This window comes from Chlamydotis macqueenii, chromosome 1 (genome assembly GCF_036417535.1).
Source record: "Chlamydotis macqueenii isolate bChlMac1 chromosome 1, bChlMac1.mat, whole genome shotgun sequence".
NCBI classification, from domain to species: Eukaryota; Metazoa; Chordata; class Aves; order Otidiformes; family Otididae; genus Chlamydotis; species Chlamydotis macqueenii.
Genome location: NC_141556.1, coordinates 155,057,444 through 155,072,588, shown reverse-complemented (window position 1 = coordinate 155,072,588; position 15,145 = coordinate 155,057,444). Strand labels below are relative to the sequence as shown.

The following is a 15,145-nucleotide window of genomic DNA, read 5'->3' as shown; positions in this document are numbered from 1 at the left end:
ACAAAGTCCATGTGCTGCTGTGTACACTTATATTTAAACTTAATCCATTTTCCTCTGTCATCCTACAATTACAATACAAGTCACAATAATATTAAATTTCACTGCCTACAGCATTGCACAATTGAAGCATTACTGTAATGAAAACTGACTCCCTTTGATATTAACGCTGGTGTTTTCTCTCATTTGCTAGCCATGAAATACAGGAAGAGACCAATGTTGTTTTAATTAAAGAATTGTTGTTCAAAATATGCTACTGGGAATATTAAAGTAGTTCTTTGCTCTCACAGCAAAGATAATCGGGTATTGTATATGGTTTGGATTTAAAAAAAAAAAAAAAAAAAGAAAGAAAAATAAAATCTGTGCCATGAATTCCGCGTAACACAAAACCACCGCTCCACTCGACTTGTGCTGGCAGAGGCAGGGTGTGCCAAACCCAGGAAAGATGGCACTTTGTTGAAAAGATGCAGAGCAGTAGTTAGCATGGAATGGAAAGTCAAACCAAAACATGTGTGCTGCTTACACAAGTCACTAAAGTCTTTGCTCTGAGAAAGCTAACAGAGAGCAGCTGGCATTTGCCAAAGAACTACTTTTCAAAAAAGGGCACTGCAAATCACAAGAAGGAATAAAAAAAACCCAGATTGTTCTGTTGCTGTGCTGTTCCATGCTCTTCTCCACCACTCCTATTACACGAACAAATCTTGTCAGCCACAATGCAAGGATATCAACCAAAGTTTGCAGCCTCCCTTCTCTTAACTACAATTTGTTCGCACCTGTACAGTCTTGTTCCAAGACATGCTCCAAGCAAAGTCTATAAAAGAGGGCGGGGGCTTTCTTGTTACTTGATGAGACATTAATAATCGGTGATTATATCTCAAATTCAAATAAAAAATTTCAGCTGCTTTGCAGTTGTTGGAAAAATAGATTATTGCATATTATTTGCCTGCATAAGTAAACAATGGAAGCAGAACAAGTTGATAACTCACAACTTTCAGGAAAAGTTAGGCCAAATCAATAACAGCGCTGTATGACACACCAAACCTATTTTGGCACATCATTGCTATGCAAAGATTTTCAGAATCCAGTTATAACTCTCTAGCACTCCTATACCACATCATCCTGTTTCTCTTTATATTAAAAAGACAGTTTTCAGGTGAGAGAAAATGGCCTAGAGCAAAAACCCAAACAGGAGAACTACAATCAGTCTACACTTGCATCTCACATGAAAGCCAAGATTCAGCCACTCGCAAGCATGGAGATCCTATGTTCTCACACGGAATATGAACTTTTCCAAAGTCTGACTGACTTTCAGAAGCAGAGTAAAACCAGGCAGGTGATGGCACCTCCAAGGCAGCAGTAATATCACACCTGCCAAGAACCAGCTTTGGGCCTGGTGTAGGTCTGAGCCCCTCAAATTAAGCCAAACTGACACTGGAGTAGTTTAAAAACTCCTGTGAAGGTCCAGAAGTACATTCATCACTAGATCAGACATCTCCACCCAGGGCGGAAGGGTCCATCAGAGGGGTTCAGCAGATGGCTGGGGACAAGGGGAGCTCCAGCCACTCCATTTTAACCCCCTTTTAAAAATTTTATTCAGCCTCTACCACAGGGAGGGCCAGCCTGTGCACCAGTTGCCAAGCGAGTTACCTCTCATGGAGGGGTAACCTGGGCTGCTCTTGGGGACAGGTGGGTCTCTTTCAGCTATCAGTTGGCAGTGGAAACGTTGCTGCTGGTGTTACACCAAACCGCAAGCAGAAGCACTGACAACTCAGTTCCAGCAGAGCTACCGATGGCAGCCCGACCTCCAGGAGCCAAAGCTGATGGATCCGCTTGAGCTCTCCCAGCCAGCGCAAGGCATCACCACTGGTACGACTATGCTGACTACCGGCAAGTGACGTGAAAATTAAGACTCTTTCCAAATGCAGACAGAGCTGTAGCCTCCGACATATTTTCCTGATACTGAAAAACAAAAAACTGTAATGAAGCTTCAGAGAGTTCTGTATTTGTCCAACCTCAAAAAACCTTTTCACTCTGGCTTTGGTTCAAGACAGCTCATGCTTAAATTTGTCTCACTTCAGCAAAAATATTCAGCATTCAGCACATGCTTAACATGAGCTTTTCTGAACAAGGACAGTTTCCCAAGTCAGGCCCCAGGAGCACAGTGCTGTCTTGCTTGCCTTGCTGTCACAGACCGATCCACAAAATGGAAAAAATATAATAAGCAATACATTTACGAAGATTCAGCTTTTGTTTTTCTTCAAAAAGCACCTGAAAACTGTCTGATAGAAGGAACAAGGATTACCACTAAAAATTGTCTCTTCTACAATATTTATCACTCAGACTAGTAATCTTGCCTGCCAACGTGACCTTCCCTGTACAGCTAATCTATACTGCTTGGAAATACTTTGGACAAAGAAGCCAAAAAAACCCTAAAGGCCAAGTGTTGTGCAGTGATTAGGCTGGGCTGCTTCTGAACTAAACTGAAATTAATTAAACATGAAGAAAGCAACTGAAGTGTGGACAGTGAATGCTATGGGACTGCAGATCCTCAAAAGGAGTCAAGATGTTCCCAACCCCAAATTTACACTTTTACCCAGTCAGGTATAGAAAACAACTGCTGCTCGGGCAGTAGGTAAGCAGATGGCAAGCACCAGCAAAAATGAAAATGTGAAACGACGCACCACTCCAAGACTGAGAAGTGCAGTTATGTGTGCTTTTCACCAGTGCTCGCTGCATAGGTTCCTTAAACAAACTGCTTCAAACTTGCAGAACATCAAATGCCAGATGGGTCTTCCTGAATGAATCCACAGGCAAGGAGCCAGGATTCCCGTTTGCTGCAGAAATAGGCCTGGACTTGATTTGAGTCTTCTTAGCTCTGACAGGCTGGAGTCTGGCAGAACTCCCAATCCAAAATAAAATAGCATTCAGTTGCGACTGGGCTTTACCTAATAATAATAATACATTTCAAATCCCTCTTATTAGCTTTAACATGCACTTGCCTTTGCAGTGCACTGTTCACCTTTGCCACTGCTGTTCTTTGGTTTGGGTACCTATGTAAATGCACTATTCAAACCAAAGCCAACAAAACAGCGAGAAGTAATTTGCAGCATCACAGATTTTTCAGCCTAACGTATCATTCCACCATCTAACCTATCCTCCTGTGTAAGATAAGCCATACAATTTCTCATTTTCTGTTGACACGTGTAAAACTCAATTATTCTTTCAAGTGTACACAGCTCTGAATCCTACTAAATAAGTTTTTTAAGTCCTATTTTAGCCATTAACCACGAAACATTTAAGAAAAACGCTACAGGTAGAAACCCCATCATACAATTATGCATATGCCGTACATCAGGAATGATTCACCTAGCAATATAATCCTCTACCGGCCTTTATCTTTTTTGGCTTGGAACCTACGTTTAAAACCAGAAGAAAGCATAGACTATTACATCAAAGTTTAAATCAGTTGCATTATAATTATCATGCTGATACCGCAGTAAACACTGGGTGTTGGCTAGCCAGGATTGCCAAAAAAGATAGAGGTCCTGCCCTTATTTGCTGTCTTTGACAATGTATATAATCACATCAAAGGAAAGTTCTCTGCATTAGAGTTAACAGGGAGGAAAAAAAAATAATCTGGATGTTCTCTTTCCTTGAGTAAAATGATAGATTTTGTTCATTATAAGAAAATTAAAACTTTGCCTATACTGAAAAAAACCCAGTTATAACATAAAGCCCTTGCAGGCTAATGTAATACTCACTGCAGTCACTGGAGGTATTTTCATGGAGCTGAACAGGAGCTAGACAGAAGCCTTGAACATGTTTATCTACTGGCAACTACAAACATAACACACTAAATGGCATTTTCAAATATGGAATTTAAAATTATCTACTGTAATTCTGCATTCAAGTCTGCTCGAAGACTTTTGAAAATCAGGCTAAGATTAAACATGCGTTTACAGGCACCAAAACCAAACAAACCATTCAAAACTACACTGAAGACACGTCAAGTTTAGGGAATTTCTGTGTGTGTGCTTCAGAGTTCCAGTTTTGAGGATGCATCTGCCCTTGGGGGCGGAGGAGGAATGGCGATACTGGTGTGTTGTGCTGCCATTTTGTTTTCATGCTTGGCCTCCAAAACCACACTGAGGGCAGTGCGCTTGTTTTCCCAAGGCCTCTCCACAGTTTTGGGTTAGGGGGTTGTTGTTTTTTGGGGCTTTTTTTTTGTTGTTGTTGTTTTTTTTTTCCCCAGTTAGGGAACAGAAGTGCAAATTGCAAAACCTCAGTCTTTTAAACACAATCTCCGAGTTAATGCCTGTCAGTGAAAGCCACTTTAGGCGAGGGGAAGCTGCAGAGGGTTCCCGGGGGGGGGGGGGCTGCCCGCCGTGCCCAGGGTGGGCTCCACCGGGCATCGCCCATTCCTGTCCGTGCCCTGCCGAACCCACCGAGCCTCATCGGGGACGTTTCTGAAATGTGACGTGACAGGCAGGTTCGAAAGCTAAACGCCGGATAATGCTGGGCAAACAAAGGACATCGGTTTTGGCATTATTTCTTTAATTACTTTAACCCTTGTTCGAACAGAAAGCGCAAGGCCAGGGTAATTCAGCTCCTCTCTTTGTCATTTGCCTGCCATAAATATGCACCAGTCTGCATCTGAAAAGCTGAAGGAGGCCGCAAGCTTGCTGGACATTTATCATGCTCTGTTCCCTGTTAACAAGCAAATACTTTAGCTGAATGGCCCATTAGCAATCATTGTCAAATGCAGAATGCAAGGTGCTCGGATGTGACCGGCCTGTAAATCAGAGGAGGGTGCCCCCGCGCTTCGGAGGGAGAATTTCAGCAAATGAATTGGATCTTTTGATGTAGATTTCCCAAGGTTAAGCTGCAAGAGAGGAAACCTATCTGAGCGCTTCAGGCCCCGTACATTCTGCCAATCTGCTCGGCTCCCTATATGCACTTGTTTATTTTTCATTTGTTAAACCACATCAGCATCAGCAGCTTGACAGCTTTGGTTCTGGAGTTCCCTTTTCAGTCAGAATTGTGAAGCTTTCCAGCTTTCTATGGGGTAGGATAAGAATGATAAATTCAAGCATGTAATTAACATCTTTATTTTAAAAAAAACCCAGAAAATGGGGAGGGAAAAAAAAAAAACACAACTTAAAAAGTGTCCGAACCACTGCCAAACAAACAGCATGAATTCCATTTTGCCGAGCTCATCTCAGGCTCATTCCCACTAAAGAAAGACACAACTGTTATTGTAGGCTTCAGTGTTTTTTCCCCTTATGTCTAGACTCTGCCTAAGACATGCAGAGTGCTTTCTTTCCCCCCTTAGCAGACAAATGAGCAGGCAATGAAGTAAATATTCCTCGTTTGAATCCCTGATTTGCAATGTAATGCTGACTTTAAGTTGTGGGTGTTTACGGTTGTCAGCTGGGTAAAAAAGCAAGTCTTAACTATTTAGAAGGCTCTTTAAAAGGCAAGGGAAAAAAAAATCCAAGTAGCTGCACCAGGAGAGGTATTTTACTACCTTTACAGCTGCAGATAGCTTAAATTAAATGACAAAACAATGGCTAAATTGTCTGCCGGCTGGCTGACAGCAAACTCATCCCGATGATTTTAAGTTGGGGGGGGGGGGGTAGTAGGCAGATGCTTATCTTGTTCATTTCTAGATTTCAGCCTGCCTTTCGGAAATAAATACCACCTAGAGACCAAGCCAGATCAATTTGGTTATCTGCAGCTTTGTTGGTAAGTAGGAACGGATGCTGTTTTGTTTGTGGGGTTGTTTTTTGGGTTTTTTTTTTTTTACATTTTTGCAGGATGGGAAGCGCAGGAGATGCTGAAACACCACCTGGCCTAGGCGCAGGGCGAGGCTGTGCGCTCATCTTTGCTGCTCCCATGAGGTGCGAGATGGAGGCCGCAGCCTGAAAGGCAGCAGAAATCCAAAGGTCTCTGTTTCCTGTCCACATAACCTCGGTCCTACCTATCCCCTCTGCTCTCTGTGCCTTGCCAGCATGCTCCTGCCCGAAGCCCAAATAGATTAAGGCAACAAACCCCAAGTGCGGCTAATTCTTCAGGAAGGCCGCTGCTGGGGCAGGAGTTAAAAAAGAAAATCTTCCACACCTAACAATTGCGGACATCTCGAAGTTTTAATCGGTCCCCGTCTCAGCAGAAAGCAGTAAATGAAATCTATCTCTACCATATTATACGCCACCAATGAGCAAGAACTGAGCAGCTTTTCTTTACTGCTTTAACCATCTCAGGCCACAAGTAGGCCTTTCATGCTTCCTAATCCCGGCCCCCAAGTTTTGTGCGGTTCTCACATAATACCTTACAGCCTGGAGCAAGGCCCTTAGTTTCTAACACCCCTTTCAGAGACGTGTCATTTCTAACATCAAGCTAATCTATATGTTGCCATGGCATCACCCTTTATCTGCCTTTACATCTTATGAACTGCATGGATTTACCACATTATTTTTATCTGAAAGACAGAAAATGGTGGTTTTATTGCCATACAATCAGATTACTGCTGCTAGTTTCTCTATGCCTTTTTACCATACTTCAATCAAAAGGGATCAGTTTCTTTATACTCTGCCCTTGATTTACATTACATCTGTAAAGACCTAGTCTGGGTTGTAATCCCCTTATTAACTATGACCAGGGTTGATTTGCCTAAAAATAAAAGCAAATTGTGTCAGACCTTTTCACTTTGTTTTTGATTCGGAACTACAAAATGGATTACTAAAGAAATCTTCAGAGTTCACACGGCTGGTATAGTACTGAATTTAAAATGAGAATTAAACAAGTTAAACATGGGAGCTGTGTCAACGGTTTACATTTTCCATCATGGGAGAAAGGCTGAACTGCGTTTGTCTTTGTGTTCTCTGGCTTTAAAGAGACAATGAAGCCACAGGAGTTTTTCCAAGCTCTTCTAACACTGTCCATTTGCCATCCTCCCTTCCTCTGCTTTTCATGCAACTCCCCCCGCCAAAACTCTTCTCTTGCTGCTTTCCCCCGCCCCCAAAACCCCTCCCCTCGCTCAAGACAACAGTGTTCTGGTTAAAAGTCTATATTCTGTGGCACTGCATATTTTAATGAAAATATTTCCAGCATTTTAACATTCCTATTTAAGTTTCCACAACGCCTCACAAAGAATGAGCTCATAAGCAAATCCATGTAGATGTATGATAAATGACCAGAAAAACAGGTTTCTTTATGTCAGCAGCCAAGGCAGGCAGACATTAGGCACACATGAATCACATTTTAATCACTATTTTTTTCCTCAGAAAAAACCCACTTTCTTCTCATTTGCAGCAAGCAATTTCAAGTGCTGCAGGTTGCATGATACATGAAGACCAGATTCTCGAGGAAAAAAAAAAAAAAAAAAAAGCCCCAGAAGCAACCCTGGCTGTGGCTGTTGCGCAGGGCCAAAAGGTCTGCCTTTGCCAGCGTGTCACTGCAGTCACCTCAGGTCCTCCACTGACTTCCCATGACAGGAACCTTGGCCGAATTTGAGACCATCCCAAGCGTCACATCTAAAGCAATGGGGATCTCCTTACAATAAAACAGGGAGGAGAAGGGAAAAAAAAGGGGGGGGGAAGGGAGGGGGGAGGGAAGCATTCTTATGTGTGGGAAGAGGGAGAACTTAAATGATTTTAGCTTGACTTTTAGTCACTGCCTTTCTAAAGGCAATTACTTCATTAAACGTAGTGAAATAACATAGCACAGCTTACAGATAACATGCTTTAAGATAATTACTATAAATAATACAGCAATTATATGCCATGTATAAAAGGCTGGGGAAAATAACCTGCTCCAGAATTCGGCCTTCAGTTTATTCTGAATTCATTTTGCTAATTCACTTGTGCTTCGGGAGACCTGGCTACGAATGCCAGAGACATCAAATGGCCTGGAAGCCACCGCTCACTCCCTGTGTTAGCATGCCAAGTGTCAACAGCTATGTTTGGGGTACAATTTAGGAGCATGTGTTTTAATCATTTCAACCTTCCACTCCCGTTTCTTCAGCTTGAGGCTGTAATTGCTGAGGTTAGAAAGTGCGGTCCCATGACACAGGCCTCCCAAATAAATTCTTGTCCTAGTCGAGAAGCTCCCAAACACACGTTGCAAGATATCGTTTTAGCAAGCTCTTTGTGCTCCGGCTGGCTCGCCCGTCCCGTGGAACAAGGGCTGTCCATTACCTACAGTTTATCATCCTGACAAAATGTGAGGAATGTGGATGTGAAAGCACTAACAATTCCACCCCTGGTGCTTTCTCCTTTTTTCCTCCCCTCTCTATATTAAAACCGACAAGATTAACCCAAATGCAAATGGCAGAGCATAGTTCAAGGGGCTATTCAATCAGCAGTGAATGTGCATTTGTTTACCTACAAAAATAAGAATTTCAGATACAATGAGAAGCAGTCTAGTCTATATGCTTCTGAAAAGACCATTTAACAGGGTCATCCATTGTAGTTTATTTTATCGGTTTCTGACATGCTAGCATGCACTCAGAGGCAGGCTGTGAAATATCCCATGTATAACGGGGCTGATCAGAGGGAGAGAAAAACAGCTATATAACCTAACATAACCCCCATCAAACGCAGCACTGGCAAGGACAGCCTTCCACATGTCACTGAGGAGAACTGCTGCACTCACCAGCCTACAGCATGCAAGGAGTAGCAATGCTTAAGACATAAACCATGGGTAGTTTTTTTTTGAATGAGATTTCTCTACTGTTTGACTCGAAGGCACCCCGTAACACCATGTGCTATTATCCTGTGCATCAAAGGCGGCGCTGAGCCCTTGTGAGGCAAAACTGAGGTAATCCATTGCTGCCTGTATACATTGTTTGTCTTGGCAGAAACAACCCAGGCAGAAAGTCCCCCATTAAAAAAGTGTCAACAGGAGTTAAGCCTACAGAGTAATTTTCCTGTGTGTCTTCAAGATTATGAGATCTAAGGTTCTTCAGAGAAGTCTGTAAAGTCTACCCAAACCATCTGCAACAATGACATTTAACCTGCCCGGCAGTGAAGTCGCAGGTGTAATTGTTTTCTGTATGTCACTTGAAACACACCTCTGGTGATGTGGCTGAGGCAATGAAAGCAGATCTCTAGAAAAGGAAGGAGGGGGGGGAACAGGGCTCTGTCTTCAAACAGCTACTGCGTGCTCTGCGTCCCAGCCACCTGCTAGAAATTATAACCTCTGAACTTCAGTGCAAAACCAATTCAGTTTATACATTCACCTTAACCTGAAATTTATTGTTTCATACTTTGTATTAACCTGACTAACAACTTCTCCCAGCATTTAATTGCCTACCTGTTCAGCAGATTTATGTGTTGAGGCTTTCAATAGAGTTAAACGCATGGCTTCCCTGAATAAATTAACCAGCACCAAAGATAGTTATTATTTCAAGCCTCAAAAGGAGCTTTATTATTGTACTACGCTGAGATCCAGTCAGCAGCTTACTTCTTCGAACCCAGAGTGAGGACAACCTCGTCTGAGGAGAAATTATTCCATATCCTTCAGGCAAACAATTGTGACAAGAATTAGTAAGAAACCCTGCTCAGAGAAGTGGAGCTGTCTCACCGGCAGCAATATCGGTAATGCATTTGTAAGCTTCCTCAAACTACAGGCCTCCAAGTGGCCTATAAATCACTAGCCCCAGCAATTGAAAAGACTAATTTTAATAGTGTGCTTCTTCACTGCAGTGATTAAGCCTCAATGAATCACTCAAGAAAATTCAATTACATCAACAGCACAACCTATTTTTAAGAGCGCATTTAAGTTGAAAAAGTAATTAGATATTATCATTAGATCTACCATTAACAACATGCAAACCTTTTTTTTTTTTTTTTTTCTTTCAGTAGTCAAACTGTTTAGAGTTAGCCACATGGAAACGCAAGGTGTATTTGATAAGGGAAGCGTGTCCCCAGGCACTTGGAAGAGGGGTTGAATTCAGCTGCTCGGATACTTTCATTTCACTGCTGGCTAATAAAAGCTACCAAGGTAAATTTAAAAAGGCAAAGCAGGCTGGAGCTGGCAGAGGAGAGGCGGGCGCAGCGGGCTCTCCTTTCTGCATTGGGAGAGTGACCTCTGTAGGCACAATCCCCGCAAGGGCTGGGGATGCAAGAGCCTTCCCCTTCCTCCCAGCCTGAGCCCAGCCCGCCTACCCCCGGCACAGCAGGCCCACCGATGGCTCCACAACTCCGGCCCCGTCGCCTTTGACTTTCCAGAATTCAAAGAGCACCATAAAGCCCGCCTTATAACCGGCCAGCTCTCTTTACGCCCAGATGCGAGGTCGCGCTTTCCTTAAGCTACAGAAAGGCTTTAGCTGTGGAGCATCATGGAAGTGCAGAGCCAGAGACTGGAGCTAAACTTGGCTTTATTTTAGCTGGCTTCCCACCTGGTGCATCATGTGGGAAATGAGCATTTGTCACAGAACCCAGATTTCTGGACAGCACCACACTGCTAGGAATAAAAACACCAAACTGAGCAGTCCACAGCATTCCTGTCAGATTTTATTTTTTTTTTTTAGGAAAGCTCAGAAAAACTTTTCTGTAAATAAATTTTACGGACATACAGGAAAAAAAATCCTGAAAAACACTGGCAGAAATCTGCAGTGAGTTCTTATTTCAGTGGGAACAACAGTAGGTAACAGTGCCTGTAAAGCAAGCCAAGCCTACTTGGTAAGCCTGAGATCCTGCTCCCAGTTCAAACTTTGAAATCTTCACCGAACTCCTGGAGATCCTTACCACCTACACTGAACTAATCCCTGATGCAGGAAACACTCCATTCTTCTTCTCTCATCACCACCTAACATTTCCTCTAAAAAGTCTCCCGGGAAAACAAGACGTGTACTTACTGGGCTTCATGGGAATTTCTAAATTCAATTAACACCACGCATGTGGTTTGCTTTTAAAGACACATCAAGTTACCCGAGTTAAAAAAATATTTTAATCCATTTCTGCTGCAAAACTTCCTAAACTCATTACAGACTATTTCTTCCCATTGTGAACTTTTGTTTTCTAAAACAGGGGTTTTCAGCACAAAAGTTCGGAGGATTTCACAACTGAACAAAGCCAACTTATTTTGCGTGTCAGAAATGAAAGGGGACAAAAAGAGAAGCAGAAGTAAGTTTTTCATCACAGACTCAGATTTCTCTTTAGAAAGACGGCCCACCTTCCAATAAGTTCTTCTTCCCGACAGCGAAAAATTTTACATTTTTAAGTGAAGGAGGTTTTTAAAGGACATGCTTCTATTTTTAAGAGTGTGCTTTGACAGTGAAGTCCTGGGAAGGCATGTACTTTTTCGCCCGGGTTTGTTAATGAAGAATGACACTAAATGGCTGTGTGATGGGTAATGCTTAGTTCATTACTCACTGACATGTGCCTCGATACCATCAACTCCACAACCAAATTTAGCCCTGTTACAAGCTGATGTGACTTCGCTGGAGTCAATGGGATGAGTTTGCATCTGCAGACGGAGAAGTTGAAGACGATCAACCCCTTCCCGGCAGCCTAGCGCGGCCCGACGGCCTCCGCCGCTGCTCCCGCCCCGGGGAGGCGCCGGCTCCGCGCCCGCGGACACCGCACCGCGCCCGCGGGATTCAGCCGTCCCGGCTCCCCTGCCCTCCCGCACCTCGCTCGCAGCCTCCCCCGTCCCGTCCCGTCCCCGCGGCTCCCGGCGGCCAGGCCGTTGTACCGACCACCCCCCCTCCCCCCCAACTCCTCCCGCCCCTGGGGGGGGGAAAGCGGCGGGCAGAAGCGGGATGGAAACTTACTTGGGGTTGGAGGAATTCCAGTAAATGGGGTCCAAGACGATGGACCTGGCCAACGCGGTCCGGCACAGCACCACCGCGACGCCCCAGCAGCACTTCCAGGCGGAGGCGGCTCGGCCCCGCGCTGCCATGGTGGCGGGCGACAGCGGGGGTCGGGGTCGGGTCCCCTCCCCGCAGCCCCGGCCAACTCCGCCCTGAGCCTTCCCCGCACCAGAGAGACGACAGCGGGGCGGGCGACCGGTATCCCAACAGCCGGGACGCTTCGTAAGGAAGAAACAGTGAAGGGGGGAAAAAAAAAAAAAAAAATCGCAAAAAAAAAAAAATCACACGCCAAGAAGGGTCGACGATGCACTTGGCGAGAGCTGTAAGCAGATCTACTGAGTCATGTGTGCCACTCGCACGTAGGAAATTCTCCTGCGAGGTAAGATCCAAGCTACCTCCGAAGTAACGACAGCAATCACAACAACAAACAAACAAAAAAACTGCAAATGCCTCAGTCCTTCCTCTCACAGGGGGTCTCCTGGCTGCCGTGGATGATGCCACTCAAACTGCCAACTCCCATTTGGATCCAGTGCGCCATACGCGTTCACAGTGTCCAAGACTCGCGTGAAAAGGAGTTAAAAAAAATTAAAAAAAAAGGTAAAATAAAATAAGCGGTGGTGGGAGAGATAAAGGGGTCGCGGAAAAAGGGCTACAGCTCGGGCAGGAGGCTCCTCCTGTCTGTCTCTCAGGGCTCCCCGCAGTTTGCAATCCGCGCAGGCACCGGCCCGGGCTGTTTCGGGGAGCTGGGAAGCAACCGCGAGTCAATAAATCCACTCCGAGAGTCAGCTCCGCCGGTCCCGGGGAGGCGCATCCGCAGGGCTCCGGCTCCCCCGGGGGGCACCGCTGTCCTTGTCGCCGGCCCAGAACACGGAGCCGCAGGGAAAGAAGAAGAGGGCGGGAAAAAAAAAATAATTTAATAGAAAAATAATTTTTAAAAATAACCCAAAGCAGGAATGGGAGTCGCAGCGTCAAAACGTCCCTCTCTCTCCCGTTGCGAGATCCGCAGTGCGCGCCGCGGCGGCAGGAGGAGGAGGAGAGCCCGGCGCGGGACTTGCGCAGCCCAGCGCGGAGGAGGAGAAGAAGAAGAAGGGAAGAAGAGGAGCGGCTCCAGCCGCCGCCGTTCCCGCCGCGGTGCCTTCCACCCGCGATGCCGCTGCTCCGCTGCCGCTGCTGCTGCCGCCGCGAGTCCCCGGCACAGGAACGCGGCCGGCGGCAGCGCGCGCCGCCGTAGCCATATAAGCGCGCGGCACCGCCGCCCCGCCGCTGCCGCTCATAGGGCCGCCGCCGGGCCGCCCGCGCTGGTTGGGCGCCGCCCGTGTCACTTAGCGCCGCCGCGGAGGGCGGGGCCGTGGAGGGCCCGGCCGAGCAGGGCCGGCAGGTAACACCCCTCAGGCCGGGGTTGGCGCGGGGGGGTGCCCGCCGCCTCGCAGCGCCGCCGGGGCCAGGCTGGCCCACGCGGGGCGAAATGGGGGTGCAAAATACAGTGAAATAAAATAAACCACCCCAAAAGTCTGCGGTAAAATCGAGCGGTTTTCACGTAGGCTGCAAGCAGGGGAGCAGCGGCAGGGCCAGGGGGGCGCGGGGCTACCCTTGCAGCCTCGCCGCTGCTGCGGGGCGCAGCCCTCACTCCCCCCGCCCGGGGAGAGCGCGGCTGCCTGCACTCCGCGGCGGCGGACACCTGCGCTCCGCTGCGCGGGGAAGGGCCGGGGCAGCGTCTCCGCCAGCGCGGAGCTCCCGGCGCAACTTTTTGCGGGTGCCCCACCGGGGTAAGGGTGGTGCCGGGGGGGGGCAGTGGTCTCTCCCACACCGGGTCCCGGGCTGGCCCTTCCCGCGGGGTCCCCGAGTTTCCACAGTTTGTGGGGTTGCGCGGGGCTTGGCCGCGGGCCGTCCCGAAACACGGGACGAGGCGGGGGGGCCGAGTCCCTCGGAGGGGGCGCGGGTCGGCGGCGGCAGTGAGGGCGCTGAGGCCGGGGTCGGTCGTCTGTCCCCAGCGACCGCTTCACGCCTCTTCCTTGCCTTCCACACTTTTTTTTTTTTGGGGGAGGGGGTAGGGGGAGGGCAAATTTCGGGTCCCATTCTTTTTCAGCCCCCGAGTATCCCGCCGGCAGCTGGCCCTTTAATTTCACTTTATTAATTTCTGGTCAGGGGGAGCTGCCGGCGGGGAGGGCTGGAGATGTTGCCCCGGCGGCTCCGGTCGTGGCGGGGAAGGGGTGCGGAGGGGGTGGCGGCCGCGACCCCCGCGAGTGCGCCCTGCGCGACGCGGCCGCCGCGGCACTTCCACGGGGCCACAGCGCCCACTAGCGGCCGCGCCAGTCCGTCTGCGGGTTGCGGGGGGGGGTGGGGCGGGGAGCTGTCCCGTTCGGCGGTGCCCTCCCCCCCTCTTCACCCCCCGACTCCCCCCCTCCCCGCTGCCCGGCGCCTACGCGGTTCCCCCGCAGAAGGCGCTGGCCGGTGCCTCTGCCCCGGGTGGCGGCACCGCGCCTGGACGCCGGTTGTGTGCGGGTCACAGCCGCCCCTCTGCCGCGAAGGAGGCTACCGAATTTCCTCCAAGAAGCGATTTACTTGCCAAAATTATATCTGCAGAAAGGGTTAAAAAGTTAAATCCCGGGGAATTACGGCTCCCTTTCTGTCATGCCCCTACCTTGTAGTTAAGGCGTGCGAGGAACGCTCTGCAAAAGACCCCGAGAAAGAGCCAATTTCGTTTAATTTCATTCCCGAAGAAACGTGGGCATTTACTTAAAAACTGGGTGAGCGGCGGTGCTGGTTCGGCTTTTGGGCGAAGGCGGAGGAGCCCTTGTAGGGAAAACGGCAGGCCCGGTGATTTATCTCGCTGACAAACGTGGAAGAAAGCGACCGCTTTTCTCCTCCTTTTCCACTAAACAGGGGTCGCAGCCTTCGCCCCCCTGCTTGGCTGGGACCGCTCCTCTCCCTCGCCACAACAGGGAACGGAGATTGGAGTCGCGCTCGATGCCCCCATGGATTTTTTTTTTGGGCGTTAATTGTGTTTGGTGGCTCCCTAATGAAATCTGCCGCTCGGGGAAACAAGGAAATCAGTTTGCTTTTCACACAAAACATCGAATGCGTTTTAAGTAAACCGCTTAATTAAATTTAATTTGCAGCGAGGAAGGAATTGCAGATCCGGCGACGCAATTTGGTCGGAGAGGGATCTGGTTCCCAGGAGGGAAACTTCGCACTCAAGTGGGAGACCGAGACTGGGTATCTGTGCACATCGAGAGGCATCAAAGGAGAGCCTGGCCGGTGAGGGCAGGAAAGCCCTTAATCATTAAACTTTTAAACAAATGTACGGTGTGTATCCAGTCGCCAGCCAGTGTA

The 15,145-nt window shown here is 47.9% G+C and overlaps 1 protein-coding gene across 1 annotated transcript in view; it reads right to left on the bottom strand.

Moving 5' to 3' along the window:
- The window catches only part of EFNB2 (ephrin B2), a 46,502-nt gene extending 33,506 nt beyond the window's left edge, over positions 1 to 12,996 (bottom strand). Inside the window, exon 1 of the mRNA XM_086770680.1 lies at positions 11,774 to 12,996. Coding sequence (XP_086626806.1) covers positions 11,774 to 11,901 — 128 coding nt within the window. The 5' untranslated portion in view covers positions 11,902 to 12,996. The remainder of the gene's footprint in view (positions 1 to 11,773) is intronic.
- Between the last annotated feature and the right edge of the window lie 2,149 nt (positions 12,997 to 15,145).